The 27,675-nt window shown below is 44.3% G+C and overlaps 1 protein-coding gene across 2 annotated transcripts; it reads right to left on the bottom strand.

Annotated features, from left to right (window-relative positions):
* Positions 1–18,042: 18,042 nt before the first annotated feature.
* On the bottom strand, positions 18,043–27,031 carry DACT1 (dishevelled binding antagonist of beta catenin 1). Of its 2 annotated transcripts, none has more exons than XM_026849791.1 (3): positions 26,902–27,031; positions 25,210–25,365; positions 18,043–22,875 (listed from the first exon to the last, which is right to left on the bottom strand). In XM_026849791.1, exon 3 carries the CDS (start codon positions 22,859–22,861, stop codon positions 21,017–21,019), a length of 1,845 nt encoding a protein of 614 aa, XP_026705592.1. In that variant the 5' UTR covers positions 22,862–22,875; positions 25,210–25,365; positions 26,902–27,031; the 3' UTR covers positions 18,043–21,016. The 2 variants fall into 2 exon arrangements, with proteins under 2 accessions (XP_026705592.1, XP_026705591.1); XM_026849790.1 differs by having other exon boundaries at positions 25,303–25,365; positions 26,902–26,944.
* Positions 27,032–27,675: the final 644 nt, after the last annotated feature.

Raw genomic sequence — 27,675 nt, 5'->3', positions numbered from 1 at the left:
TGACTTTCATTTCCATTGTAACTTTTTCTGCTAGAATGAAACATCACCTCCTATTAGAAATTTCTTCCATACACAGGCACTCCAAGACCACAGTCAAGTCCTCTTCTAACCATCTTGATCAGCTAAACCAGGGGGGGATTACTGTAAAATCATATATTCATCACCTGTAAAATAATATATTCATCACCGGCTGTGTTGTAGGTCTACATGCAGGGATGTTGCTGCTCTGTAATGAGTAGCAGTTGCCACGGGTCAGCTGAGGTTCAGTAAATGTCCACCCAAACATCCTTTGCCCAGAGCTAACACGGGATTATCTTTACATCTATAACACAGCTCAAGAACAGTGATAAACTCATCTATATTCTTTTCCTTTTGTCTGATTGCATTGGAGAGAATAATTAATGAATGAAATGTTCAACTCAGGAAATGTTAAATACACTGACAAGCATCCCAAATGCATTTAAATAAAGTAATATTTACCTGTAAGAAAACATCATGGTGATTTAAACACAGTTTTTAAAGATTAAACGGTAAAAATTGTGTTACCAGTTCAAACTCACAGAAAAGAATCCACTTTAGAGAAACCCATTTTCATTTCCACAAATGAAAGGTTGGAAAAATATTGTCCGTCAATGATACATGAGCAATATAATGTTCTGTTCCTCTGTTCTACCTGAGAGGTAATGTTAATCCTTTTGATTTATTCACAGCTCCTTAACTAATACTGTAATAAATGGTATTGACAGTTGAACTCACTTCTGTAAGAAATTCATTGTATTTGCAGCACCGGCAGTAAGAAATGCCTTCATGGTCCTGACAGGAGATCTAAAAAAAAATTAAAGAGTTGAGAACAAAGGCTATAGAAAAATCAGATAGGCATAGCTGATTAGGAAATGTGACTTGCTTATACGGGGGTAATTTTTGTATGCATCTAAGGCTGTGCGCTGCACATCAAAATGTTGGGGTGGTTCTTCAGTTTAAACACATGAATCTTCAGTTCTTTGCTTCCCAACATAGAGATGGCCGAGCTACTGACCACCATACAGCACCGGCTTTGAAAAGGCTGGCAAAAACCTGCATCAGTTTAATCTTATTAAAATACAGAGCAGTTTAAAGATATTATCCCCAGTGACTTACTGATGGCTCAATTGCTGCTACAATCTATGCAAGGCTTCAAGTGATGAAACTGTATTAACTCCTGCCTTGTCTCTCCTTTTCAAAACGGTTTCAGAGGTTACTGCTATCACTGGCTCATCAGCGCTCAAAGGAAATACTTTCAGAAGCAGAACTAGAAATGTCTCCTCTTGCATTACCAGTATGTAATTAGGGGAAAGCTGCATTCCTTTCAGCTGTACACACAAAGTGTTTGCTAGAAATGGACTTAACTAGGGTCAGACAACAGTAATCAGCTATAACTCACTCAAGAGCATTCAAAGGAATTAATACCGATTACAGGTTATGAGCTAATTTAGTCATTCTTTTAAAAAAATAAAAAGGCCCACTCTTGTTAAAAACAGAGCACCTGGCACAACAGAGCGCTGCCAGCCTGCCACAAAGAGCCTCTATTACACCCCTGCGGTGTGTATGCAGCAAATCCACAGAATCAGCAATAGCTCAGGATGAGGCACCAACCCAGAACCAAATTTGTGCCATTGAAATACCGACCTATGATTATTTTCAGGCAACAGCAAAAAGCAGCCTAAGATTTGATTACTGAAAGAACTTAATGTTACACAATTGCACGATAATAATTATAATGGTCCTGAACTGCCAGGGCTATGTGCTTTAGGAAGAGAGAAAACATGGGCTATATCTGAAAAAATTAAATCTTCTCCTGCCTGGGGAGTGAGGCGGAGGGAGAAGTGCCTGTGCTATGCAGTCCAGCCGCCTTGCACCGGGTCCAGCAGCACTAAGGACACACACGCCGGCAGCTCAGCTAGTGCAATCAGCAGGGTAACTTGTCATCTTTAATGATTTTGAAGTCTCTCCCAAGCAAACTACCTCATAATGAAACAACGGTCGCTCTCAGCTAAATTCACAGTCCCACACAATGGGACCACCAGGAGCTACAGCACAACCGAAACCCATAGCAGCGCCTTGGCTTTTTGAAGGCGTTTGTTCAGTTGTCTTTCAACAGGCACTGAGCAATTTGTGCTTGTACCCTACTATTTAACAAAGCTGGATCAGGAAGGAGGAGGATTCAATGCCTGCTTGAAATCATTCCCCCTAGAAATGGTCATTTTTACCCACAATGAAAATAGAGAATTCCCATTGCCGGGAGGGCATAGCTCTCATCAGAGTAATCCTTCTGAAATCTCCCTGCGAGGTGATGAAAGAAGAGGAGGTGTTCTGAGAAAAGGGGGGAGATTCCCAGCACAGTCATCATCTCTCTGCTCCGTGGAGGGCTTTTTAGTCTGCAAGGAGAGCAACGGCTCAGCACAAACAGCAAGACACAGAGATACTCGCCCCCAGCACAACATAACATTGCAGATGGAGGTCCTGTTACAGAAAATATTTTAGTGGATGGCAGAAAGAAAACGCAAGCCATAGTGTTCACAAATTAAGAGTTGTTCGAAATATTTCAGTTCTTCAATTTTATTTTAAAGGAGCTGCGATGCTGAAGAAGGCATGTTGCTGTTTCTAAGGAATGCTACCTGTTCTGCAGAGATGTACATCAAAATCAAAAAAAGGATGGGTGTGATGCAATATTTTCAGCTACCCATGGGATTTCTCCCACTGACTTTCCTCAGAGCTCAATAGTCGGAGAGGGAATAAATGTGGCAGAGAGACTAGGGACATATTTTATCAGGAAAGGTAAGCACGAGAAGCATATGGTGGGGAATTGGATGGTGTGAAGTGTGAAAGATGTCTCTGTGAAGCCAGGGACCTCTGTGCTGGGGCCCAGTGATCAGCCTGGAGGATGTGACACTCCCAAGTGAGGGGGAATGGCAGGAAATAAAGCCACACCACTATCACCTCCACAGCCAGAGAATGACCAGACCCAGATGTGGGCACTCACCTTGGGATAACGTCATGAGTTATCAGTGATCCACAACGGCAAGTAAAAGCAAAACCACACCTGTGACTCAGGAGATTAAAAAAAAAAAAAGAAAAAGAGGGCTGTGAGGAAATAGAGATTATTGTGCTTCAGGTGGAAATATGCTTTGTGGAACTTCAGAAAAAGGGCTCTAAGGACAACACTCAGCTCATCTCCCCATTCTCCAGACACCGTAGCCCATCTTCTTTGCTTATTTTCGTTTGCATCTCAAGGCCAGAGCCAGCCTGTTCAAGTCCTCTGCTGCACCACTCACCATATAGCCAATAGGATAATTTTGCAGCCAGCATTCTGACGGCTTTATAATTCTAACAAAGTTTAGACCATTACCTACTTTAGCTCTGTGGCAAGGTGGCAGCCTCTACCGAGAGGAAATCTTCAAAGGACTTTGCATAATGTCATAACAAAATTGTAGCAACCAGCCAGATCTGGACTCGGGATCTCCCTTGGTGAGACCGGCTGTGTGAGCAGCCCCTGGTTAGTCCTCCCCTCTGCTGCTGCCCGGGGAAGACCTTGTGCTCCTGATACTTTTTTTTTTTTTTTTTTCTAGAGGAGAGTGCTTGAGAAAACAAGCTGTAGGGTGTCACAGACCTCTCAGCTCCCAGTCCCATACCTTCCACAAAAATCTGGAATTTCCAGATATGTTGTGAAGCTGCTGCAACATCCTTTTGCAAGATGGACGCGCAAACTTAAATGTGAGGCAGATCAAGGAATCACCCTACACAGATGCCTCTTTCCAAATACCTAGTGCTATCGTCCAAGTCTTTTAACTGAGTCCAGCGTCCTCTTGGTGATTACCCAAGGCTTTGTTAGACATGCAAATGAGACACTCATCTAGGATCTTCTTAGATGAGGACGTCGTGATGCGCTGCCTGCCTTACAGTGACAATGAAAGATTTTTTTTTGCTCATACTGGAGACTTGCTGAGTGTGCATAGGAGAGCAAGCACTCAGAAACCAAGGTTTTGAGGAGCTGACAGCATTCCCAACCGACAGCACACCAGTTCGCCTGTTCAGCGAAACCACCGTGAACAGTAGTGAGGAGCAGGCAGGCAGCCAACAGAGATTGCTGCCTCCTGTGCTCGTCTTCACCTCCCTTTCATCTTGCAACCTCACTTACCCTTCTAACCAAAGCTGTAGGCTTCAGGCTGAGGCTGGCTGCCTGTCTATACGTTATTAGTCTGGCCTCCTAAAAGGGACTTTGGACACTGGTACAGCACAAAGTAAGAACGAAAGTGCAGTCACCGTTTCAGAATCGGCATCTAACACACCCAGTAGTATCTGAAACACCCAACACTCATGCCAAGGACTAGTTTTCCAGCTAACTGCTGAGAAATATTGACACTTTGAAACACGTTCCCTGATAGATTATTGCAATCAAGTCATGGGCATGTCACTATTTAGTAGCATTTATTAGGTGCTGCAATTTCAAATGGTTTAAACATTATCAGTGAATGAAGCAGGCAGTTATTAGGTAACAACCTGGATGCACTAAATATTCACTCTCTCCCTGTGTTATTCATTCCCTTACACCATCATTTTGTGATTCTAAAACATTCTGTGATTCTGAAACATTTTGTTAGGATTAAGGTATTCTGTATCTGTAGGAATGGAAACAGGAGGGATCGAGAGATGGAAAGGGGACAGCAAAGGAGGAGCAAGAGCTCTGAGTAACTTAGGGGCAACTGGCAGCTCAAAGGATGAAACTGCCAAATCCATCCTGGAAGTGAGCTTTTGCAAAACAACTTCCTGGGATAGGGCCTTCACAAGGCATGAAGAATCCACTGACCTGCCAGCAGCCAAGGAGATGCAGCTCTGGCCCAAGAGGACGAGAGAGCCTGAAATCCCATTGCTCTGCACAGGCAGCGAGAGCCACACACGCAGCACTACACAGAGCAGCTCAATTCAGCCCCCAAAGGGGCACAACCTGGCCACCATGGTGCTATACCCACACTAAAAAACCTTGTTTGATGGAGATATATTCTGCTCGTTCCAGAGTCAACTTCAGCTCTCCACTGCACAGCATCAACTTGTTCCAAAAGACCAAGAGTTAAGTGCCAATACTTGTATTTTTAGATATGGCTCCTCCATACTGCATTTGAGCATTATTTCCACATGCTGGTGTGTTTTGCTAATTCGTTCTGCTCATTTCCAGGAGGATCCCACGGGGTTAAGGAATTAGCCTGAGGCATGGGAAAGTTGAGCTTCATTCCTTGATCTGCCACAGAAACCCCAAGTGCCACTGGGCATATCACTCAGCGCCTGCACTTGGGTCTCCTAACTGTAAAATAGGGATAGGAACCCTGTGAGGGTGTTGGCAAGAAGATAAAACGTATTACCATCTGGGAGGTGCTGCGATGCTGTGATAAGAGGAGCCATGCAAGAAACTTAGATAAACAGTTTCAAAACTCCCAGCTTTTCGGTGCTTTCTCTTCCACACTTGACGAACTCTGTGATTTCACCCAGACAGCTCCAGTCTTGTTTGCTCACAGTTTCCTAAGCGTTAGAGGTTTCCAGCCCAAATAACGGGTTTTCTCTCAAATTGCAAAAGGTTGTGATCTTTACAATGGCAGATTGCACCCTACGTTTTAAAGCAGAAATCTCAATAATGCTTCGAGGCCAGTGGGACGACTTTACACTTTGGGCACAAAACATCTGTGTCATTTCCCAATGCCATCTCATCGACCACGACGTTCACCCTCGGAGCACAGCACCAGGTGAAGCTTTCTCCAGAAATGCTACATCTCTAATGATTGAAAGCTCTGTTTTTCCCATCAGCACTCCAGCAGACTTTTTAGGAGCAGGAGGGAAAGAATTATAAATAAATCATTCCTCAAAAGCCCTAGAAAAAAAAAACAACACAACAACCAATCCTGTAAATACTTTCTAGGATCAGTGGTTTAAGCTTTCGTAGAGACTGAAGAACTAGAGAGGACATGAAGTCACGGCAGGAAGATGTAAACAACCCATGAAAAAAACATTGCATTTCAAAAGATAGGGTACTTCTAAGACCACAGCATTCTAAACAGAATTATCTGATGCCAGCACTGTTTATTTGGTGTCTGAGGTCTCACATGCAGGGCAACCACAGCTTATCAGAGAAGAGTTGTCACCCATTTAGAGAGAAGCTTTAAGCTAACAAATCCTTGCACTGTGGAGATACCAACCACATGTGAGAATGGGGCTGATGGTACTCATTTTCCACCAGGGAGAGCAGTTACCAGCACCACTACCTTCTTCCTCAGGATTAACACCAATCAAACAGCGAAAGAAACGAATAGGCAAGCCAAGCAGGAGTCCTAACATCAGTATTCCAGTTATCCAACATGCATATGTATACAGCTAAATACTAATAGATTCTGTAACTTCAAAGCGCCACATTACCTGGCTGAATTAACCCCCACTTCCACCCTATTAGAGGATGCTTAAGAAAATAAGAAGCTTTCAGTCATGTTCAGCAATACAGTTGTCATGCACGCCGGGGTACACTACACAGAAATCCAGCAAGAGAATAGTGTGAAAGATTTTTTTCAGTTTCTGAAATGCCTTTGCTGATGGGCCAGTGTATTTGCAAAGACTTCTGTCATTCTGCAGGTTCATATAACATCAAATACCTTTCTGGCCCTTTGAGAACCTGTGGATTACAGTTAAATAAGCCCTAGTAGCTTGTTCCTTGACATCGACTATGGGATTGTGTCGACATACGAAGAGTCGACTCATGTTGTGTTGCTCAGCATTTACCCTGTGCCAGCCATGAGCATGCTTGGGTAATTCTGACTAAGTAGTTACTAAAACAGCAGAACTCAGGAGAAAAGACTCCTGCAAAATTTGGCACCATTCCAGTTCACCAGTTAAATGTTTCCATCTGATATTCAAAACAGGCAGGTGGAAAATTATCCAGAGACACCCCATCATGTTCTGCCTGAACAAATGCAAGAGAGACTAAAATACCACTCTGGACAGTAAGTCAATTTGAATCTAAGTGTTTTCCCATCGATCCTTCAGATTTTCTGGAAGATGCAGAGGCTGTTTTGCTGTGGACGAGACCCATGTGTTTGAGGGTTTGGAGGGGGGGTGTGTTAATTTATGTTTTCCTCTCCGTCAGTAGGATTCAAAGGGAGTCCAGCTTGTTTCATCATGCCAGCCTGTCATTTTATTCCACCAGGCCTCCTATGCAAATAAAATCACCCAGTGGGTTTGTAAGGTCTGCTCCTAACAGTGTTATAACTAATTACCCACAAAAGCCAAGACGATGCTAAGCAGAGCATGCTCAGAACTGCATGTCACCCGACATACAAAAAAAATAACGCACATTACAAACACTGATCCCCAAGATGAACTTCACTCATGACAAGACGGCTTTTGCTCTCACATAACGGGGGACACATCAGATGTAGTTTTTCCATGGTATGATCTCCACGCTCGGTACGCCACCAACCTCACAGGTTGCAAAGAGTCAGCAATCATGTCAGTGCTTCTGACATTGCAATGTCCATTAGAAAGATGTATTAGGCTTTATTATAAACAAACAGTCTTTGGTACAAGGAGCCGTATTTCAATTACTTAAGCCCTAATGCCAAACTCGGTCTGTTTCAGAAGCAAGATAATACAGCACTCACATAGTATATTATCCTTGCTTTTCAGTAGCCATAGATAAGTATCATTATGTCACTGTGAAAAAATGCACTCAATTATCCTACGTTGTTATTACTTAATCTGCGTTTCAAAAAAAGCTTTAGACTGAAAAGATGTTAGATAACGGCTAAGCATTGCAGATAAAGGCATTGCTTCACTGAGTATATGCTGTAAAAGCATGAGCTGCGGTTGCACACATTTAAATGAACCACAATCCTCTCAGCGCGTTCCCATATTGGCAGAACCACAGCCACAACAGGCTGCTTGCACAAGACAGGGGTTGAAGCGCTAAAAGCGAAATGCAGAGCTAGGCTGGGGAAGGAGCCTGCTTCATGTACGAGAGAGGCTTTGCAAAGACTTCCCTTACACCTGATGTCCTTCTTGACGCAAGGAGACTGGGGCCCCGCTAAGTTCTGTCCAGGCACCAAGGCTGCTGTGGCACAACTGAAGGGGTTGGTCCAGCCTGAGGCTTTCTCAAATGGGAGAAGGAGCTGTAGTCACAAAAGCAGGGCTACCAGATTCTCATTCTCTACACAGTCACCCACGAGAGGTAGCAAGACTCTTATTTTGGATACCCATGTTTGGATTACGGCTGCAACCCCGTGTCAGTGCTGTGTACTTTAATGGTCCCAGAAAATGGGTCTGGCACTCTGAATTGACGACAAATTGATTGAAACCAGATGTCGTGGAAAATGCCTTTTCCAAGTTCAATGGCACATGAATGGTCTTAGCATGCCCCCAGATAATCTGACTTCTGTGCCCCAGTCTGCTGCAATAAACTAATTGGGAGGATAATATTTTGTCTCTGCATTGTGAACTCCTTGGGGAAAGGAGCTTTTTAATTGCATACACAGCCCATGACCTGGTAGGTTCTAAATCTCACTGGATGAAGTGCAAAGTTATAGCGAGACCTCAGCTGAACACCCTGAGCTCATGTTACTGTCTGGATTAGCAAAACTTCAGACTATTAAATGGTCTGTATTCTTCAGGCATTGCTGGGAGTTTGGTTTTCCCACTGAGCTAAATTCTTTTTGGCATAATCAAAAGAACACAAACAATACACCATAGGTACAAAAGCACAGAAGTAAAAGCAACATGAAGCTGTTGTTTGGCCAAGGCAGCTGATGCACTAAGGCAATACTGGCTTTGTAGGAGAGCAGAGATGGCCAGAGCCTGCATGTTCAGGCCTCATCACTTTACAGACCTCATCATAGCAGATATATTTACACCGGCTCCACCTAATTAACAGACCCTGCCAGATCCAAACTTTTATTCTTCAGCCTGCACATGCAGAACAAGACCCCAGTTTGGTCAGCTTGTACTCCCCAAGGCAGATAAAAATGACCTCAAAAGCCAAGCTTGATTCATGAACTGTCATTAGATGTTCCCTGGGAGTATAATTGATTGATCCTGTTTACCTTTGGCACTGCAAGGCATTTAACATCAGGTTGGGAGAAGCACAGCTTTGTAGTTGTTATTCTAATGGGCTTCAAGACAGAGCTATTTGTTTAGGAGCATGATAAGACTTTTCAGACCACTGGCTCCCCAGGCAGGGCTCTGAAAGTCTATCACAGCACACGCAAAGTCACAGCACTAAAGATGCTCTTCAGAGTATTACCAAGAAATCCTGTCCCTGTTATATTTCCCTGTCAAAATTACAAAAACTCCAACGAATCCTACAGCGTTCAGCTCACTTTTTTTTTTTTTTTTTTTTTTTTTTTTTTTTTTTTTTTTTTTTTTTTTTTTTTTTTTTATTCCGAAAACTGGGGGAAGAAGCCTGCAGCTAATGTACGGAAGAGAAAAGGTTGAGAGCAGACTCTCCTGGTGACTAATGCAGCCGAGATAAACATCTAGATGTTTGCTAAAACATACAGTATCACACGCAGATTAAAGGCTCCTTCCGAGATTTTGCAAGCAGCCAGTAACTCCTACCCAGCCATCTGCCCAGAAAGGGCCTCCGACTTGTCAACCCATCCATTTCCCGCCAGTGCCACAGGCTGGGCGATACCGATCTCTGCTGTGTTTTGTTCTGAGAGCTTTGATGTACGAGTCTCTGCCAAAGCGGCAGCCCCCTTTAGGGAACAAAGCCTCGGTCTAGCCAGGCTCTTCACCAGTTGTCCAGGTATTAGGTGCTTTTTCCCAGCTCCGGGGCAACCCTATCACTAACCTTTTCCTGTGACCTTTTGCAGGGAACCTTCTGCTCGTGGCCATCTGTGTCCTCTCCCTTTTCTTTTAAAGCATTCACCTGAGCGTTTGCAGCAAGCAATTACACACACACTGGTTTGCATCAGTCACAAAAGCTGTAAGCCTCCAATTAACCACCTCATGCCTTTTAATGACACAACGCTAAACAAGGAAGAGAATTAGAGGGAACATCCTCAGAAGTGGCTTGCAGCAGGACAGAGCAGTCTTTATTATTGTTTATATTAGGGTAGCACCTAGGAAACTCAGCTAGAGGCTGTGAAAACAAAGAGAGAACTTGGGAAATTAATTTAAGATGGAGAATTTATAGTCTATAGGACAAGACAGAGTAGGTGGATGAGGTGTAGTGTAATGAGGAGAACACAATGATTTTCTAAGGATGGGAATAACCTGCTAGCATCCTTCACTCATCACTGCCAAGTTCCTGTATCCTCCCTCCTCAACACCACTTCAAGAGTGTGAATGCTGGCAAGAGGGCTCAGTAGCAAAGGCAAGTGCTTCTTTGACTCCCAGAAGACCCATGCGCAGGGGAACACGTTGTCTCTGTCTTCAAAAGATAGCTGAAGATACTGCACCTGCTCAGAAGGTTTCAGGCAAAACAGCATTTCAGAGGAATTCACCAATTCAGCAAAATCTCAACAAGGTGAGTCAATTTTGCCCAGGTTCCCATGAAACTCACACAGGGCTCCAAACATCAGAAACTTGCTGAGTTTCCTGCCTGGTCACCCATCTGGTTCCTCCACTGTTCAGGTTTCCAGGGCCCTGGGGCAGCCTGCTGCCAAATAGACTGCTTCACAAGAGGGGATTTCACTGCTCCCACACTTCTCAGTCTGGGGTGTCCCAGACATTAGACCATCTCAGGAAGGAAACATAAGAGCATCCGCAGATGGAGAGCCCATGAAACCCAGTGGAGAGGCTCAGCACTCCAGAGATCAGCTCTTGAGACAACCCACAGTGCAAACTGGTGCACTATTCCTTTTCACAGAATTTCTACCTGGCTGTGTTTTACTCCACTCGGGAGGGAATCCGGATTAATTTAATCAAAATTAAGCTTCTTCCCCAAACAGAATCATCTTTTTAAACCCATTCCTAGCAGACGCCCTCACACGACAGCTGTAGCTGTTTCACTCTCAACAGCAGCCTCTGCACATCATTCCTGTTTCAGCTGCTCTCAGGTCAGAGGCAGAGAGCTGTATACCCTGTACAGCCCACCAGAAACACTGGAGAAATATAAAAATCAGTCAAATCTAAATTGCCTGGTCTGGAAGGCAGGTGATACAAACCATCTTACAGTCCCATGAGCTCCCCAAAGGAGGAGAATGAGGTAAAATCTCTGTATCCATCAGCTTCTAATGGAAATACTTGATCTGCCTGGGGACTACACACCTGATATTTGAGTGACTACAGCATCATGGGCTGACCCCAGGGCTCAGACCAGCTCATCAGACTCACAAAGAAAATAGGGGGAAAGGGAGAGATTCCCTTGGAAAAATCACTGCCTAAATGACGTTTTTACTGTGATTTGCTAGAAAATACAGGAGACATTTTGGAAAGATTGAGATGAGGCAATACCGAAACAAAAGGGACTGAAGGATACTTAAAGTATATACAAGAGGTTCTGCTTCATGTAACACGGGACATTTCTCACTGCTCATGGACCAAGAGATAGCAGCAGCAGCTGCTGTGCACAGACACCTTTGTTTACCCTCTTCAGTCACCAATAGGCTCCACTTTTATCTAGGCTATGAGAAACATGCTTCCAGAAGCCTGTGTTCTTCCCAAAGACATACCTGCAACATGTTGAGAAGCGCCAAGGCTCCTCCTTGGGATACAGCTGGCCATGCCGTGAAAGCTGAGTGCTCCCGAGCACCCTGTGGGGAAGTTCTCCTGGGAAACCTCGGTGGGAGACACTGATACCAGCTGTAGGGTTATGTGGGGCCTGAGCCACAAACCATCTGTCAAGACCTGTTTATTAGGATATTTACTCACAAAATTGGCCTTTTCATCAGGGCACCATAAGTGGTTTCTGAAATCAGCCCTGACCACCAAGAAAATGGTCTCAGAATCAATCAACAGGAACAGGAGTGGATCCAACAGCCAGAGGAATCAGTTTCTAGTAAAAGGACCAGCTACATTTTGCCCAGCTTCACAGCTCCCATTTGTCCGTTTTGCTACCCCTCCTAATCGTAGATCAGTAAATTATTTGGGGTTTTAGATTAATATCAATGAGGATCCTTTGGCAGGACAAAGGGCCTTTTGTTTTCTTCCCCCATGCAAAAGCATTGACTCTCTGCTATACAGTAAGGATGGCAATTTATTATTTTCACTTCTTTTGCTGGATTTCCTGTCCATATCATGACACTTGTGTTGAGAAGTTAGTAAAGGGGGGAAACACAACAGAAAGGAAACCCAGGTCTCCCCCCTTTTTTTTTTTTTTTTAAATATGAAATTCATTGCCCATTTCATATTTTTGTAATGGATACACCGAGTTTACTTAGACCAAAGACATAACTGCTGTGCTCTGAAGGCATGAGGAACACCCCCACAGCAGGATGACTTCAGATGAGAGTCAAGAGGAACAGTGGACAAAAGTTAAACAATTCCACTTTAGCTGCAAAGAAAAGGGAAGGGAGGAAGGCTCAGAGCGCCCACATTACCATGTACACGAGCCCAAGCAACCTACCCAGGGTGATGGTGGGAATCTGCAACAGGCCCAGGGGAAGACACATGCTCTGAGACAAAAGTCAATGGCTCAGCAATAAAAGCTTCTCTCTGAGCTAAGACTACCCTTCAAAAGCAGCAAAGCTTACCATAGATCAACACAGGAGAAAGAAAGCAGCCGAGATCACTATCTCCATGGCAGGGAAGGGGAGGGGAAAGAAGGGAGCTTGTCATTTAACGTTAATAATAAACATTTCTGAGCATGCTTTCTCCTCTCCCTGCAGGAGCATCTTCGACCTAAGCACTGATGGGCTTCAGGTGGGATGAGTCAGATCCAAACCTCCCAGTCCCAATATCCCTGTTAGAAAAATTTCTTGGGGTAGCTGTGGATTGTGCAGATACAGGGATGCTGCAGGGTGTCCTGCACAGTGTTGAAGACAGCGGTGTGTTGCCACAATGTGTTGTTCCATATGAGCCTCTCAGAAGACACCTGTAAAAAATGGATATGTTGCAGATGAGAAGGGGATAGTTTCTCTTCCTTGCAAGCAACTGAACATCAAGGAAAACACTATCACGAGGTGTTTGACAGGAGAAACAAGCCAGAACTTCAGTTGCAGTCAGCGCTTGTGCTTTAATGCCAAGCCACAATTTATTTCATGAAGAAGAAAAAAAAAGTAAAGGAAACACTTACCAGGATGAACACGCTGTCTACTGTGGCCTGGAGGCAAGAAGGTGGCTGAAGCAATAGCAGAGATCGGGATATCCAGGTCAACAGCCACACTGCCCTTGACCTCACTGGCCACCTGGTGAGATGGCTGCTCGCATGATGCAGTCAGGCGCTGCTCCTGTGGTTGGTGCCCCGGCCTTTGCAAGCTGCTCCAACAGGATTTACAGACCGCTGTCTTATCAAACTTGATGGATTTCCTCTCCCACTCCTTTCCCAGCCCTTGCCCTGCACTGGGAGATACAGAGCATGATGCAGCATTGAGGACTGACCTTATGTCTAGAAGGAAAAGGCCATCACCATGATTTTGCCTTCCAAGGCTCTGGATTTTTAGCGAACTCCTACTCTTTCCTGAGTTCACCTTCCCGAGAGAAGAGCAACTTCAGGAAATCGTGTCAGTCAAGAGTCCAGGAAAGAAAACTGTAACGTGATATAGGTCTAACCCACAGAAATGCTGGGAACGTCTCCTTTTACAGTGGGCTCTTCCAAAAGGAAACCAACCCACTGTAAATAATGTGTCTAGGAAAAGAAGACAAACTTTTAACCCTTCCTTTGCCTCTACTGTTTGCTCAGTCAAACTGCAACTTTCCTTGAAGCCAGACAAAGTTCCCCTCTCTACACTTCTGATCTCTGTTCTCCATCTCTGGGTAGCCCAGAGATCCCACAGTTTTGCTAATCCCACTGCCTGAAACCGGGATTCAAGTAAGATTAGCCAGGTACATGAATGGGTGGTGCTTCAGGCCCTACAGGTTTGGTGTCTGTGCTTGGCCCTCCTTGCCTGCATCATTCTCCCAGCTCCACCTGGACATCCAAGGGAAGGAAGCGAATGTAGAAAGGGTCATTCTGTCTCTTCCCAAGTGCCATTCACAGGGTTTATATAAAGTCCTGCTATTGAAACGGAGCACAAGAACATTCGCTTTTATATATCTCAAAGTGGTTTTCGCTCAGTGTCCTCAACATATAGCAAATGCACCTCGTCCTTTAAAGTTCTAAACCTAATAGTTCTTTCTATTACTGCTTAAAGCATGGACTCAAGATACTGCTTCTCCCAAGTTCAGATTAACAGTCTGAATCAAGTTTCACCATACAGGGTCTGGCTCTTAAGGGAGAGCAGGGAGTTCTTCCAACATTAGCCAAAAGAAGTCACTGGGACAGCTTGTACAAACAGACATAAAACGCTTGCAAAGACAAGCTTAGAGACCTTGATCCACCAGCATTCCTGAGCATGTGCTTAATTCACCCCAACCACCAAGTAGTCAAAGCATGCGCTGAAATGCTTCGCTGACTAAGAATGGTCTTAATCACATGCTTAAACACTTACTGCATGAGTACTTCAGAGATTAAGATTGATTAGGTCCTTCTCCTCCCCATACCTCATGTTTCCCCTCCTCCTCATGAAAATCTCATTTCTGAGGACACGAGGCTCACAGAGTGCAAGGAGACACAAGGAACGTATTTGTCAACAGGTTGCAAATTTTCCAGTTTCTTGCCCTTGACCACAGAAATGTTGAACCTTTTTTTTTTTTTGGAGAAAACACTTAAATTTGCTTACAAAGCCATTACATCATGAGGTCAGAGTCTAAATCATATCGTTTTTCCTTTAGTATTGTTATGAAAGTCTTAGTTCCCAGGACTTTCAACTCCAACTCCTTTTAAAAGAACAAAAGGCAGATTTTCAGAGCTTGGCTCAGTGAAATCAAGTTATTAATGTTAATAGACTTTATTGATCTTAAAGGATTACAGCATGGAAACAAAGGCCGTTAATTGAGAGGCTCTGTTTACATTAACAAGTCATTCAGTACAAAAGGAGCAGATCCAAACTGCAGTCCCCACAAGTACAATATACGCAGCTCAAGTGTTTACTTCAGCCTAGACTTAGTCTGGTCCCCAATGTCATTTGCACCAAACTTGTCCACATTTTTTGCCTGGAAGCTGTTCTAGGCCATCACTGGTTCACATCCCCATGTCCCTGTCCCTGTACAGGTAGAAGCACATTCGTTGAGCCCCTGAAGTAGACCATCTACTAAATGCATCTAGCTAGCACACACCAAAACTGCTCTGCTTGTCCAAACCAACACGCAGAAAGTGGAAATGACAACAGGATTCGCTTCCAGGCTGCTCTGTTGCTCCAAACAAAAGCACAAATGTAGACCCAGTCAGAGGGAGAGAAAAACTCTCCAAGGACAGCAAAGTCCCAAGGCAGGGTACAGTAGATGCTCTCTGTCACTAGGATGGTTCATTTCGTTTGGAGGCCACCAACTTTTCCTACATTTTAGAAGCAACTGTAGGATGTAAATTGCTGCCCAAGTGACTCCCACAGTAAACTAATATATGGACCATGTCCATAATGGTGTTTGCACTATAGGGGGATGATGTTCACTGTAACAGAGGACTTCGGGCACAGACTGCCTGTGTGAAAGAGTGGATGAAATTATTCTGCCATGGCACAAGAGTGACCAGAAACATGACATGTTTGAATTAATGCATGCCACCATCAGCCAAGCATGCAAAGTGAACTCCTTTGCAAAGCAATGCAGAACTCGTCTTCAGCAGCAGTTGGGAGGACAAAAGACTAATAAACAGTGAGGAAATTCAATTGCATAGACAACTCCCATCAGCTACACCAAGATCACAGGAATACTGGAAATGGTCTGCTGGGTCAGCAGGATGGTGCATCTCCTCCAGCTAACGGTGCTTCAGCAGTTGCCCCAAAAGACTGTTTTCAGGGGGACCACAGAAGCCCGGCCACTCTTTGCAGTTCCTTCACCTCACACTCCTCCTAGCACCCACAGTCACTGACTGGGGATGGTAAAGCACATATTCTTCCCTACTTTCTCTAACCCCTTTGAACTTGCTGACATTATATCTGCCTCGCTATTTCCTGTGGCAGCAAATTCCCTGCTGTGTAAAAAAGCACTTTCTATTATCCCTTTTAAATGGACCTCCCACTTGTTTCCATAAGTCTCCCCTCATTCCAGCTTTGTGGGATTTTTTTTATACCCCAGAGCAATTGTTTCTCACCACAGTGCTCCATCTATAATGTTTAGTTAGAGAGAAACATCATGCCATGCAAGGAGCCTCAACACAATTCCTTGGAGGTTCAGAGAAATTCAGGAGAAAAGAAAGTTTGAAAGATAGATCTGGGGCTTAGGAATTGTCTCCACTGGTTTGCAGTCTCTATCCTCTGTGCACAGGACACTGCAGAGTTGAGAGTGGTTCAGGTTTTTGTACTAGCAGCTCAGTTGTATGTATTGTTGTTGGCTACTCCAAAGATACATACTAAATGCTGAAGTTAGCTATTAAATATGTCTTTAGCTGTTTCTGCCAAAAAAATGTTTGTCCTTATTCCCTCCTGTGAGAAAAACCACATGTTGAGGGAAAGCAGTGCCTGGTGTGGGGAGCTGTCTGCCGAGTGATGACCACAGCTAATAAAAGCCTGTGCTGCCCTTTGGGGCAGAAAGGGATGCAGGTCCCTCAAGGATGCCTTTGATGGCTGCAGGATGCTGAGGAGTGCCTGGCCTTTCTCTGAGGCAACAAACAGATAGATTTGGGATTAGTGAAGGCACAGGACTCTATCAGGAGAATCTGTTGTCAGTCCCTATCCAGGATGAACCCCAAGACAGAAGAAAACTTGAAAGGAATGGACAGATTTCCTCCAAAGCCCCAGGACAGGGAAAGCTGCAAAAGGGCTGGGACCTACAGGCTCTCTGTGAAGCTCATGCAGGACTTGGCCAAATGGTTAAATCACCTCAGCAACTGGCAGTGCTGATAGTGGCCTTGGTCATTTAAAGAGTACTGGAAGAAATGAGGCAGATTCCCTCAGACGACTCTGTTTAGCCCGGTCCAACTTACCGAGCTCAGCATTAGACTGAAACACCTCCTCTTTGAGCCTCCTCTGGAAACAGAGATGAATCGGGATCAGACCGCTCCATTGAAGGGCTTTCCATTGCCACCTTCCTTCAGACCCAGCTGTCCAAATCCCTGCACCACATCGTCTTTCTCACAAGTGTGATAGCCACAACAGGGGCCCCACGCAGTTGGGACGTCTAGGCACGGAGCCAGGGCCTCTCTCTGACCCCGCACACACCAGACACAGCTTGCTTCATGATCCGCGGAGCCACAGCTGGTGGCTGGGGTTAGGGAGCAGAAGACAGACTCAAAAAGCCTGCCGGAAGGCCGAGAGCCCAGGGATACTCTCATCCTTTTCAGATGTCAGCACCTCACAGTGTGCGCGATGCCGATTCCTGCACTAGAGAGATGGCACTTGAGAGACGTGCAGCGACATTATTTAATCTGAATCGCAAGGAACCTGGGTAAAGGCATCTGTTCTTGTTCTTCGCATTAAGCATATGCTGCTGTACATTCCTGTACTCGGTTATATATGGAGCAGGGGGATAGCTAACCCCAAACTTCCCTGTCACAACCTGCTCCCACCTTAAAATAGGCCCCAGTGCGCTGAAGACAAATGTTCCCACTTCAAACTTCCAAAGACTACCATAAACATTGAGGATAATTAAAACACAAACATTATGAAAAATACATTGGCAAGGACTCAAGGCTGTGGAGTCGGAAAGCCAGGTAGCTTAAAGAACTGCCAGATATTTAACTGGTCCCCAAGATTAGCTATGTTTTTCAACCTAACATTGTAAAAACTTACTTAGATGCGTTTCCTAAATCAGAACCAGAGAAAAAGAAATGTGTGTTGTGTATTAGGACCATACCAAGTACTTTTCCAGCACTGTAAGATCTTTAAAAAAAAAAAAAAAAAAAAAGGGAGGGGAGGATGTAGAGAGAAAAAGCTAGGCCTGCTTAAAGGATTCTGGATGCTTACCTAAATCATGTAAGAAAAGGAAAATTCCTTCTCCAAACTGAAAAGACTCGGATGCAATTAAGATAGAGATAGCATCAGACCATTTCCCTGTCTGGTATTAAGCTATTCAGCAAGAATACTGCAGAATACAGTGGTTGCAGCTGATACGGTCCTAGTGATATTTAGGTGGTTATTCTCTTTTTTTATTATTATTCAATTATCTAAAAAGATAAGAAAGAAACTATTCAGGAGCTCACTTTCGAAAACCAGCCTCTCTCAACTGGTACAAGACAATCTTGTATAGTACGGCAATTAAAAACTCATCATCCCAAAGCCACTGGTCGGTTCGTCTTCTCACCAGTGGCTCCTTTACAGGCAGAGAGACAGAGTGCATGTCTGCAGATCCTCTCTGCTGCTCTGCTACACCTTTGAGGAGATTTACAGGGATTTGCACGTGGTTTTCTCGTTCAAAGAAAGATTATATGGCATGATTGAGAGATTCTAGGAAAGAAACTACTAGCTTTGACAAGCTTCTTGACATTCCCTTTGTTTGATGTAACACCCATCAGTTATTAACAGGAATGCATTAAGGTTCTGCTTAGCCTTAGTAATGCCATGTTTAATAACAAACACTGCTTATCTCCCCTCTCTGCAGTGGCAGCCATTGTCCAGTAGTTTCTAGATGAGATATTCTCTATCAGTATATGAAATTTTTATAGATATATATCTATATATCTATATATATATATCTATCCCTACACAAGCTGCCCTTCTATGTGTAAAGCAATGGGAGAGTTATGACCAGATGAGATGAGTTACAACTCTTCCTGTATCACGGAAGATGGAAGTGCAAGGACTTTCTGGGTGGCTCAATCCAGAACTTTGTGACCACACTGCAAGACCATTTACAGAAACTGATATTCCTCTAGTAAAAAAGTAAAAAAATAGTATGAGAGAGACATTTTATAGGTAGGGATTTACTACACTGCAGATTGAAAAATAAAATCTGCCACTTAGAAAATGTGTTACCACTGTCTCAGAAGCTGCTCCCAGAGACATTTAATTCTGGGTGGATCTCTCCTTCCTACATTTGCAATGCAAGGAAACCTGAGAAAAAAAAAACCTGCCCTGCCTTTCATGTGGGTGACAGCAGGAAGGACACAGAGGAACCACAAAGGTGTCTGCTCAGTAGATCTTGCTATGGAACGGACAGGCTGCACACTTATTCCTGAAATTCATACCAGTCACAGCATCCACGCCAGCTGTATGTCCGCAGCTTCATGGATGCCAGAGCAGAAGATGAACCTGCAGAAACTAGCTCAAGCTCTGGGCCTGCTCCATCAGACATGCCTGCCATAAACCTCCAGCCTTCCCACCAGGCAGCTTCAAAGCTGCCGCTGAAAGGGGAGGTAGTGCTGTCTACAGTTAGCTCCTTTCTCCTCTTCTGGCAGACTCACCTCCAGTCCTATGGGAAGAAAAACTGAGACAGAGACCGGTGGGTGACACAATTGTCACTTTTTTCCATAACCTAGTCAGGGTTGTGATACAGCCAGCTACCATACCTAAAGAGGGTAACAGAGACAGCAAATCTATGCTCTCCTCCACTCAGCCCAGCTCCCAGAGCACACAGCTCTTCAGGATTCATTTACTGGACGTTTCAGAGGGACACCTGTTGCGTTACAGAGATCTATTTGGTTACAGAAACCTACCATCTGCCCCTGTGTTGTACCAACCAAAGTCTGCAAGCACCCTGACAGCAAGGAGGATTATTATTACATTTCCATCTGCTCCGCAACATGAGCTGCCCATAACCAACAATCTGAAGATGTCCCTGAGCTCCTAAATCCCACCTTGCCCTTAAAAAAATGCAAGTTACGGGAAGAACAGGAGAGGCCATGATAATCCATTTCCCTCAAAGCACAAGTCACATCCACAGCAACATTTTAAACTTGCTCCGCTTCCTGCATGGCTAAATGGTGACATTCTAAGTGGTGAAAACGCCAATAGTAAACCATTGACTGGGTCTGCACCAATGCAACAAACTTTAAAAAAAGTATTAAAACAGACTGTTTATTACAGCATATGATGTGTTATATTAATTTACACAATGATATATATATAAAAACAGCCATTGATGATGTACAGTAAATTGGACATCAACAGGAATATTAAAACTACTGATACTCATGCACGTGACATGCATATGGGGTTTTTTTTTTTTTTTTCAAAAGCAGTTGTACACATTATACTGAAGTTACTAAGCCCTGGTCAGCTGCTCCAAGACTTTACTCTGAACACCACTGCCGTCTGCAGCAGAACTCCCGGGAGATTGAAGCAGAGTGCACTCCAGAGAAGGCAACTTAACCTTCGAGACAGATTGAATAGGAGCCCTTTCCTGGTGAGGGAAAGCTGGGGAAGGACAGGGGTGAGTTTCAGGAAGATTATCGACAAGAAAAAAAACAGGCCAGACTACCAGGAGGAAGAAGTTCAAGATATGGCAACAGGAGCAGCAGAAAGGGACAAGCAAAAGTATGAAGACCACCCACACTCCCTCCCCCTTATCACCTAAAAACTTATGACCTTAAGCTGTCGATATCCTGTATAAGACCCAGCACTGGAAAACTCAGGCAAGGAAGATCCATTCCCAGAAACATTAGCCTTTTTTCAAAGCCTTCTGACACCATGCACTGGAGGCTGTTCACCACTGAAATGGCAGTGTTATGTTTTGTTTTGTTTTTTTAAAAACGAGTATAATGGTCTTTTATTTCCACGTAAAAGGCACTAGTATCCACCCAAGTTCTGAAGACAAGTGACATAATTTACCTTAAGTTTTAAATATTTGTATAAAAAAAAAAAATCTGTGGAAATATGTACACAAAAGCACCTTGCTTCTGAAAGCAGAAGCAGATACATTCCACCAAGTCACCTCACTAGACAGTTGTCATGAGCTTCAGGGAGCCTGACCGAAAGCGAAGGATTTTCTTCTTGAGGTTATGGGAGGCTTTGATTTTGACAAAGGCCTTTGCTGCATTTTCATGCAGCTCTGGCGCCGTGACCGTTTGGATGGGGAGCGTCTGGACAAACTGAGACCAAATAAGGCCCCCGCTCTCATCAGAGTCGCTGGTGGTTGTGCTCTCCCCTACGAACTCCACCTCGCTCAGGCTCGACTCACTGTCTCCAAAGCAGTTCGTCGTGTAGTTGCTCTGCTCGTCCTCACTCGTGTCTACCACGGTGGAGTGGAACAAGGACTCGCACTCCGCCGAGTACTCCGAGTCGCTGGCCACGTAGGCGTACGGACTGACGTAGGGCAGAGGAACTTGCGAGTAGACCCCTACACCTTCCCGACGGTTCCTCCTCGCCCTCCGTAAGGCCTCCTCGTAGGAAATCTCTGCCGACGACTTCCATCGGCGGTAGTCAGCCCGCTTGTGTTTAGGCTTGGCCACCACAACCTCTCGGCCATGCCCGTGGGATCGAATGGTGGATTTGTGGAGGCCAGCCTGCCGATTCTGGAGGCCTGACTCCGGCTGCAAGTTGCTGCCTCTCTTCCCCCTCGAGGAGGGTTTTTTCAGTTTCTTATTTGTATCCAACTCATCAGGAAAGCGGCACTTCTTGCCGACTGTCTTGGTTTTCTCCCGCAAGGTCTGCGAACCATTTTCCAGCCCATTGGCAAGGTGGGGCCTGTGTTTCAGCACGGAGCTTTTCAAAATCTTGACATTTCGGGTGCCTTTGTGAAGCTTCACACTTTGCTGCTGGGCTGGTATGTACTGGGCATTCACCAGCAACCCATCATCCAGGCTCTGGGAAGAAGAGCCCTCGCTTTTGAAATCCAGCACGGGCCTCTCCTCGACAGCAGGTGACGAGGAGCGAGCCACCTGCAAGCTGCTCTTCAGCAGGATTTTTTTGGGAGGTTGGCTCACCCTGTTCTCCGGCTGCAGCACCACGGGCTTCCCTGGGCTCTCTTTGGGAGATGCAGCAAAGTGCTGGCTGCTCTCCTTGGGGACATCCCCTGCCGCAGCCACTGCGTTGCGGTTGAGCTCCAGAGGTGCCGGTTTGGTGCCCCGTGGCAGGTGTTTGGTCTGAAGTTCACTTGTTACACCAGGCGGGAAAGCCGCCGGCAAAGGTGCCTTCCTACTCTCCAGCTGCTCGCCCGCTGGCTCCCTCGGCCTCTGCTTTAACGGGGAGGGTGCCACGTGGTCCAGAGCGGTGGTCCCACCAGAAGGCAAGCACGCTTGCTTGGAGCTCTTCAGGTTCACGACGTTACTGTGAGCCACCACGCCTGCGGGCTGCCTGACGCACATGCTTCCATGCCTCAAGATGCCTTTGGTGGGATCGGCGTTGAGACTCGTCCTCGGTTTGTTAGTCCTTACCGCGTGAGTCTTTTTCTGAACCAGGCTTAAGATGTACCCATCTATCCTCTTGCTGGTAGAGGGGCACGGAGCCGGCCAGGAGCTTTGCGGGAGAAAGGCGTTGGTGGATTTTCCCGAGTCTGTTTCAGATCTGGCGCAAACGTCGCTAATATCGCAACCAAGCCTCTCCTCTTCTCGCTGGGGGTTTTCAGTCACGGGGAGAAGAAACATGGGACTCTGCACAGCTACCGCATGGAGTGGGCTGGGGTACCGGTAGACGTCGTTCCCGTTTTTAGACACCAGATCACACTGGTACTTTGGATGTACATCTGCAACGACATCGAGGGAATTTGAGTGCGGTGTGGACAAAGAGCGACAGACAGAGCCTGCAGTCTGGTCCTCATGCTGGCCTTCCTTATTATAGTCCATCCAGCCTATGAGATCTGAAAGGCATTTTAGAAGAGTTTAGAGAGCCTGCCAGGGACAGTTCTGCTACGTTTTTCACGTGCCGCCAAGGACGCCGGTCCCATGTACACATACGATGCAATGTTTTAATTACAGCAGCACTGTTCAAACAGCAGAAACCTTGCAACCAGGGATGCCATTCAAGCGATATAAAAGCAGCACTATGCTTCTGTGGGTCTCTTCATAACTACATCTATGTAGGATTTTCCATGACTACATGGTTCAAAAAATAAAAATCACTGCCCTAATGAGAACATTTACATGGGTTTCAAACCTGTGCCTGGGTTGCTAAGAGCTTCCTATTTTACACCCAAGCCACCCAAAAGTCTGTAAGGGTCTCTTATGTTTATATTTTACAGAGTCACCTGTAAAATTCACTGCAGGCCTCAGCATGTAGGAGTTTTATATTTCACTTTACTAAATCCAAAGAGAAATATAAAAATTATAGACAAGAGACCAATGAATTGTTTTAACTTATTGATAAATTTAACTTCCAGATTTTTTCAAGCATATCTTGAATCAGAAAAGAACCCAGATTTAATTTTATTGTTGTTACTATCATCATTGCTACTACTATCATAATTCTAATAATGCTAACAATAACAGGCGCTTCTTTTGAGCAATAAAGGGTTAAAGAATGGAAAACAGGCTCATCTTTCCACACAAGTACAAGGACTGCAGGTCAATCCAGCTGACATCTTAGTCTTGGCTCTGCAAAGAGAGTTCTGTAAGAGAAATCCAGTGCATTTCAAGATGCATGAGTCAGATTTAATGGCTAAGGCACTTATTTAGGAGGTAAATCACCTCAGGAGAAGGTCTTCAATCCAACCACCTAAAATTATTATTTTTCTTAAGCTTATGTTGCCCTTGTCTTCCTAGGTAGGGGTACAACCTAAATGATTCTTCCAGATCACTGTCAGTCCTCTTTTCTACCCTTGGGCTAGAAACTTCAGCCAGGGTACTCAAATTCGAATGCTCACTGCTTATCACCTATCTAAGGCTTATTTCAAAAGAGGTTTCACAGACTTTGATGAAATTAGCTGATAGAAATGATGTTCCTGTGTGGGTAGGAGAGGAAGAATAGGGAAGCTAGGAGCAGGAACTTCCTCCAAATCACCTCACAGTTTTCCCCCATTTCCTAAATTCTATGTCAGAGCCAGGAAACGTTGCCAAAAAGAACTTCTTTGAAACATGCTAGTTTGTGAAATTTCATCTCTAAAAGTGAGACAGCATGCTTAATGAGATTTTTAGGGTTTTGTGACATATACAGAAAAAAACAGCACTGCAATTAGCTGGGAATCTTTGTGTACATTTTTCGTTTATGTGTGGTCAATGAAGATCACATATACCTTACATCAGCGAGCATTAAATTACCTCAAGCTGCTCAAAGAAAAAGTTAGAGGATTTCTCAGCATCTCAGCATGAATGTATTCTGGACTGTATTTTCCCTCTTTAGAGTTGCAAGAACTTCAATTATTTTGTCCTCGATTCACAAAAAAGTCACTATAAATTAACCTTAAGGAGCAGAATGGAAATTGGAAATACTATTGTTGGAAGCATCCTCCACAACTCAGAATGAACTAAGGCTTTTTTATGAGTATGTTTGTAACCAACAATGCTCGATCACAGAAGTCCTACTGAAGTGTCCTTTCTAGACAACAGATAGAGGAGGCTTTCCTATTTAACCATCCCACACATTAAGGCTTGCATCTTCAGCCTAGTGTCAAAGGAAATTCATCAGCTCTCTGCCAAAGAGACAAAATACTTTCTCCCTGTTCATGGTGCCTATTTATCTATACTATATAAATGCAGGACACGCCTCAGTGTGGTCACCTGGGGGTTGAGGACCATCAGAACTGACAAAATGACTTCTACAAACAGCTTGACGTGCACCCTGACCTCCTAAGAACCTGTAGCTAGCTCCTTAGTCTGTCACTTTAATGAGGATGTGGTTGTTGAGGCATCTCTCATTAATGCTATTTAGTAAAAATGCTATTATTATCATCATTATTGCTATTTAGTAAAGGAAACCATGAGAAATTAGCTGACTACGTTTATGTGTATAGGTACCACTGCCCTCTACTGGGTAGAGCAGCTGTCATATTTTCACGTTATTTTCATGCTTTTAGAGTGAAGGGCAAACACTCCTGCCTCATGACCCATGTACATGAGAGGCACTGGAATCTTTTCAGAGCACAATATGTCAAATGAAAGGAAGAAGGGTTAATCCAACCCAGATACTCCTGAGGCAGTATTTCCAAAGCCAAAGCCACCTCCTGGAGTATGATGTACTCGACCTGCTTTTACTATACCTGCAGATTTAGGGCGTCCATCTGAGATATTCAGTGTTGCCTCCAAAGGGCTGCAAAAGCAAGTGCTAGAATGGCAACTGGATAAACACTCACTGAAGACAGAGTTAGATGAATTGGAGAGCGATCCAGAAGCTCCATCACTCAGCTCATAAAACCCTATAAAAATAAGAGTTTGGATTTATATTAGTTATGTCTACACAAAGTTACCATTTGTGTCCCTAGAAAGGCAGTCAAGATCATGTTTATGTTGGCTTACTCTACAGCAATTAGTTATGGGATTTCGTTCAGTCACCCAAAATACAGCGCACGATTTAGTAATATCCTTATTGCTATGAAGGATTCCGTTTAAAAGTAAGGCACTTAAAAGTAAAAAAGCAGAACTTAGCATGTGAAATTGTGAACTTTTTTTTTAACCTTTACAGGAGTTGGGCTTTTAACATTTACAGGGGGTTTCAGATTTTAGCAAGAATGATTCAGGCTGTGTTTGACACCCCACTCATTTAATACTGTATTATACTTCCAAGACAAACTCTCCAGCTGTTACTAGGCTACAAAATTTTTACTAAGTGCTGGGCCCAGTGCTGCCCATTATTTTCATCAAAGTTCTGGAGATAAATACTGAATAACAAGAAAGAAGGAAAATGGTAAATAATGTGCAGACACAGAAAATTTTATTTCTTGGTAAACTGGGTCTACTCAAGAAAAAGATGACATACCATAATCAAGATTTAAATTTAGGAAAAAGGAATGCAGGGCATCTCTACAGAATGGGGATGCATCCTGGAAAACAATAATCCTGAAAAGGGCTTAGTCAGCGTGGAAAAGCAGCTCCATCAAGCTTAATGATATGGCAAAAAAGCTAATGAGATTGTTGGATGTACAAAGAGACTAATGAACGGCAGTAGGGAAATGACTTCAGCAGTCTATACAGCACTGGTAAGAAAGATTTTGGAAGGTATGCCTAGTCCTTGACTCCAGCATGTGTAAAACAAAGCTAAAAAATTGGAAAGAGGCCACAACGCTATTTAAGAGCTTGGAAAAATGCCTTAAAACAAATGACTTAATGAACTTGACCTGTTTAGCTCATCAGAAAAAGTCAGGAATTATACTGTATAGCACCTCCCAGAGGAGAAAAAGCTGGGTACCTTAGTCTATGGGAGAAAAGCATAATAAAAAAAACCCCAACACCACAGTGGTGGAACAAGTCAAATTCAGATCAGAAATGAGCAATGGTTTTAGCAACTACAAGTTGGTGGATTCCCTACTTTTCAGTGTCTTCAGAACTAGTTTAGATGCCTCTGAGAAATGTTCCCCATAGTTAAATACCACTTAGTGACTTCAACACAGTTAGAATGGGATGAAATTCAATATATGGGAAATCAAATTGTTTGATTCAGTGTTCCCTTCTGGCTGTAAGATCAGTTTTGACATCTTCCTCCTGCTGGTGGTGCTTCCTTCCACCATTTTTCCTGCAGCCTCCTTCTTAATATGCAGGAGAATTAGAACTTTATTGAACTAAAAATCTAATTAAGCTTGAAATGCTCCTCTGAATATGTTGTGAATTTTAATAGTAGGCATTAATTATCAGAGTGTGAATGTGCTACAGACATTTACTGTTGTAGTACTGAAAACTACAGACAGTTTCATTCCAGGTACCAAGGGAGGCTCCACGTTGCTGAATATTGGCCTTACCTGAACTTGGACGACTGTCTGTCTCAAGGTGTTCATCTGTTGTTTTTTCCACGTCCAGGCGGAGATCACTTATTTGCTTATCTAGCTCTTGTAACTGATTTAGCAGACCGGCATCCCTCCTCCTCAAGCAGTTCTGGAAAACAAGACAAACATCAGCTCCTTCAGCGAGGCAGACGTGAAGGGGCTCCAATCACTCTTCTCCATCTAAGCATCACGGAAATACCTCGCTGCTGTTCTTTTATTAAAAAATACAAAACAGAACAAAGCCCTGAAATTCCAGACAGATGCTCTGGATAAATACTAAACTGAAGAATTATGCAGTCACTTCATTCCAGCTTCTTCCAGCCAGTTTTACACAAGGAGCACGTTCCACAGTTCAGGAAGACCAACACATTACGCTGGCAAAGCGCTCCTTTGCAGGAGCACAGCTGTGACAACAAACCTCTATCGTACGATATGGTCAAGCCAGACCTGCACGCATGAAACGGGCCACTTGGGTGAAAGGACAGCTTTGGCAGTGTAACGGGGGACGCTCGCCACCACAGCGGTGTTAGTCAAAGATCACATCTGCTCACACAATGGGACAAAACAGCTCTGCCAACAAGTGCCCGTAGTGTGGGAACCGCCTTTTTCTGCTGCACATTATGAGCTTCTAGTCTACCATATAGGCAGCAAGATTCCCAGGGCTGGGATCAGGGCCCTTTTATTAGTTTTGCAGTGCAGCAGGAAGGAAGAGTAATTCTTCCTCTTCTCCCATTATAATTGTATAAAATT

This window comes from Athene cunicularia (assembly GCF_003259725.1).
Source record: "Athene cunicularia isolate RWA chromosome 5 unlocalized genomic scaffold, athCun1 chr5_part1, whole genome shotgun sequence".
NCBI classification, from domain to species: domain Eukaryota; kingdom Metazoa; phylum Chordata; class Aves; order Strigiformes; family Strigidae; genus Athene; species Athene cunicularia.
This window is presented reverse-complemented; position numbering and strand designations above follow the sequence as displayed.

Coding starts and splice junctions, on each gene's coding strand:
- DACT1 (XM_026849791.1), bottom strand. CDS start 22,861: ATGGACTATAATAAGGAAGGCCAGCATGAGGACCAGACTGCAGGCTCT.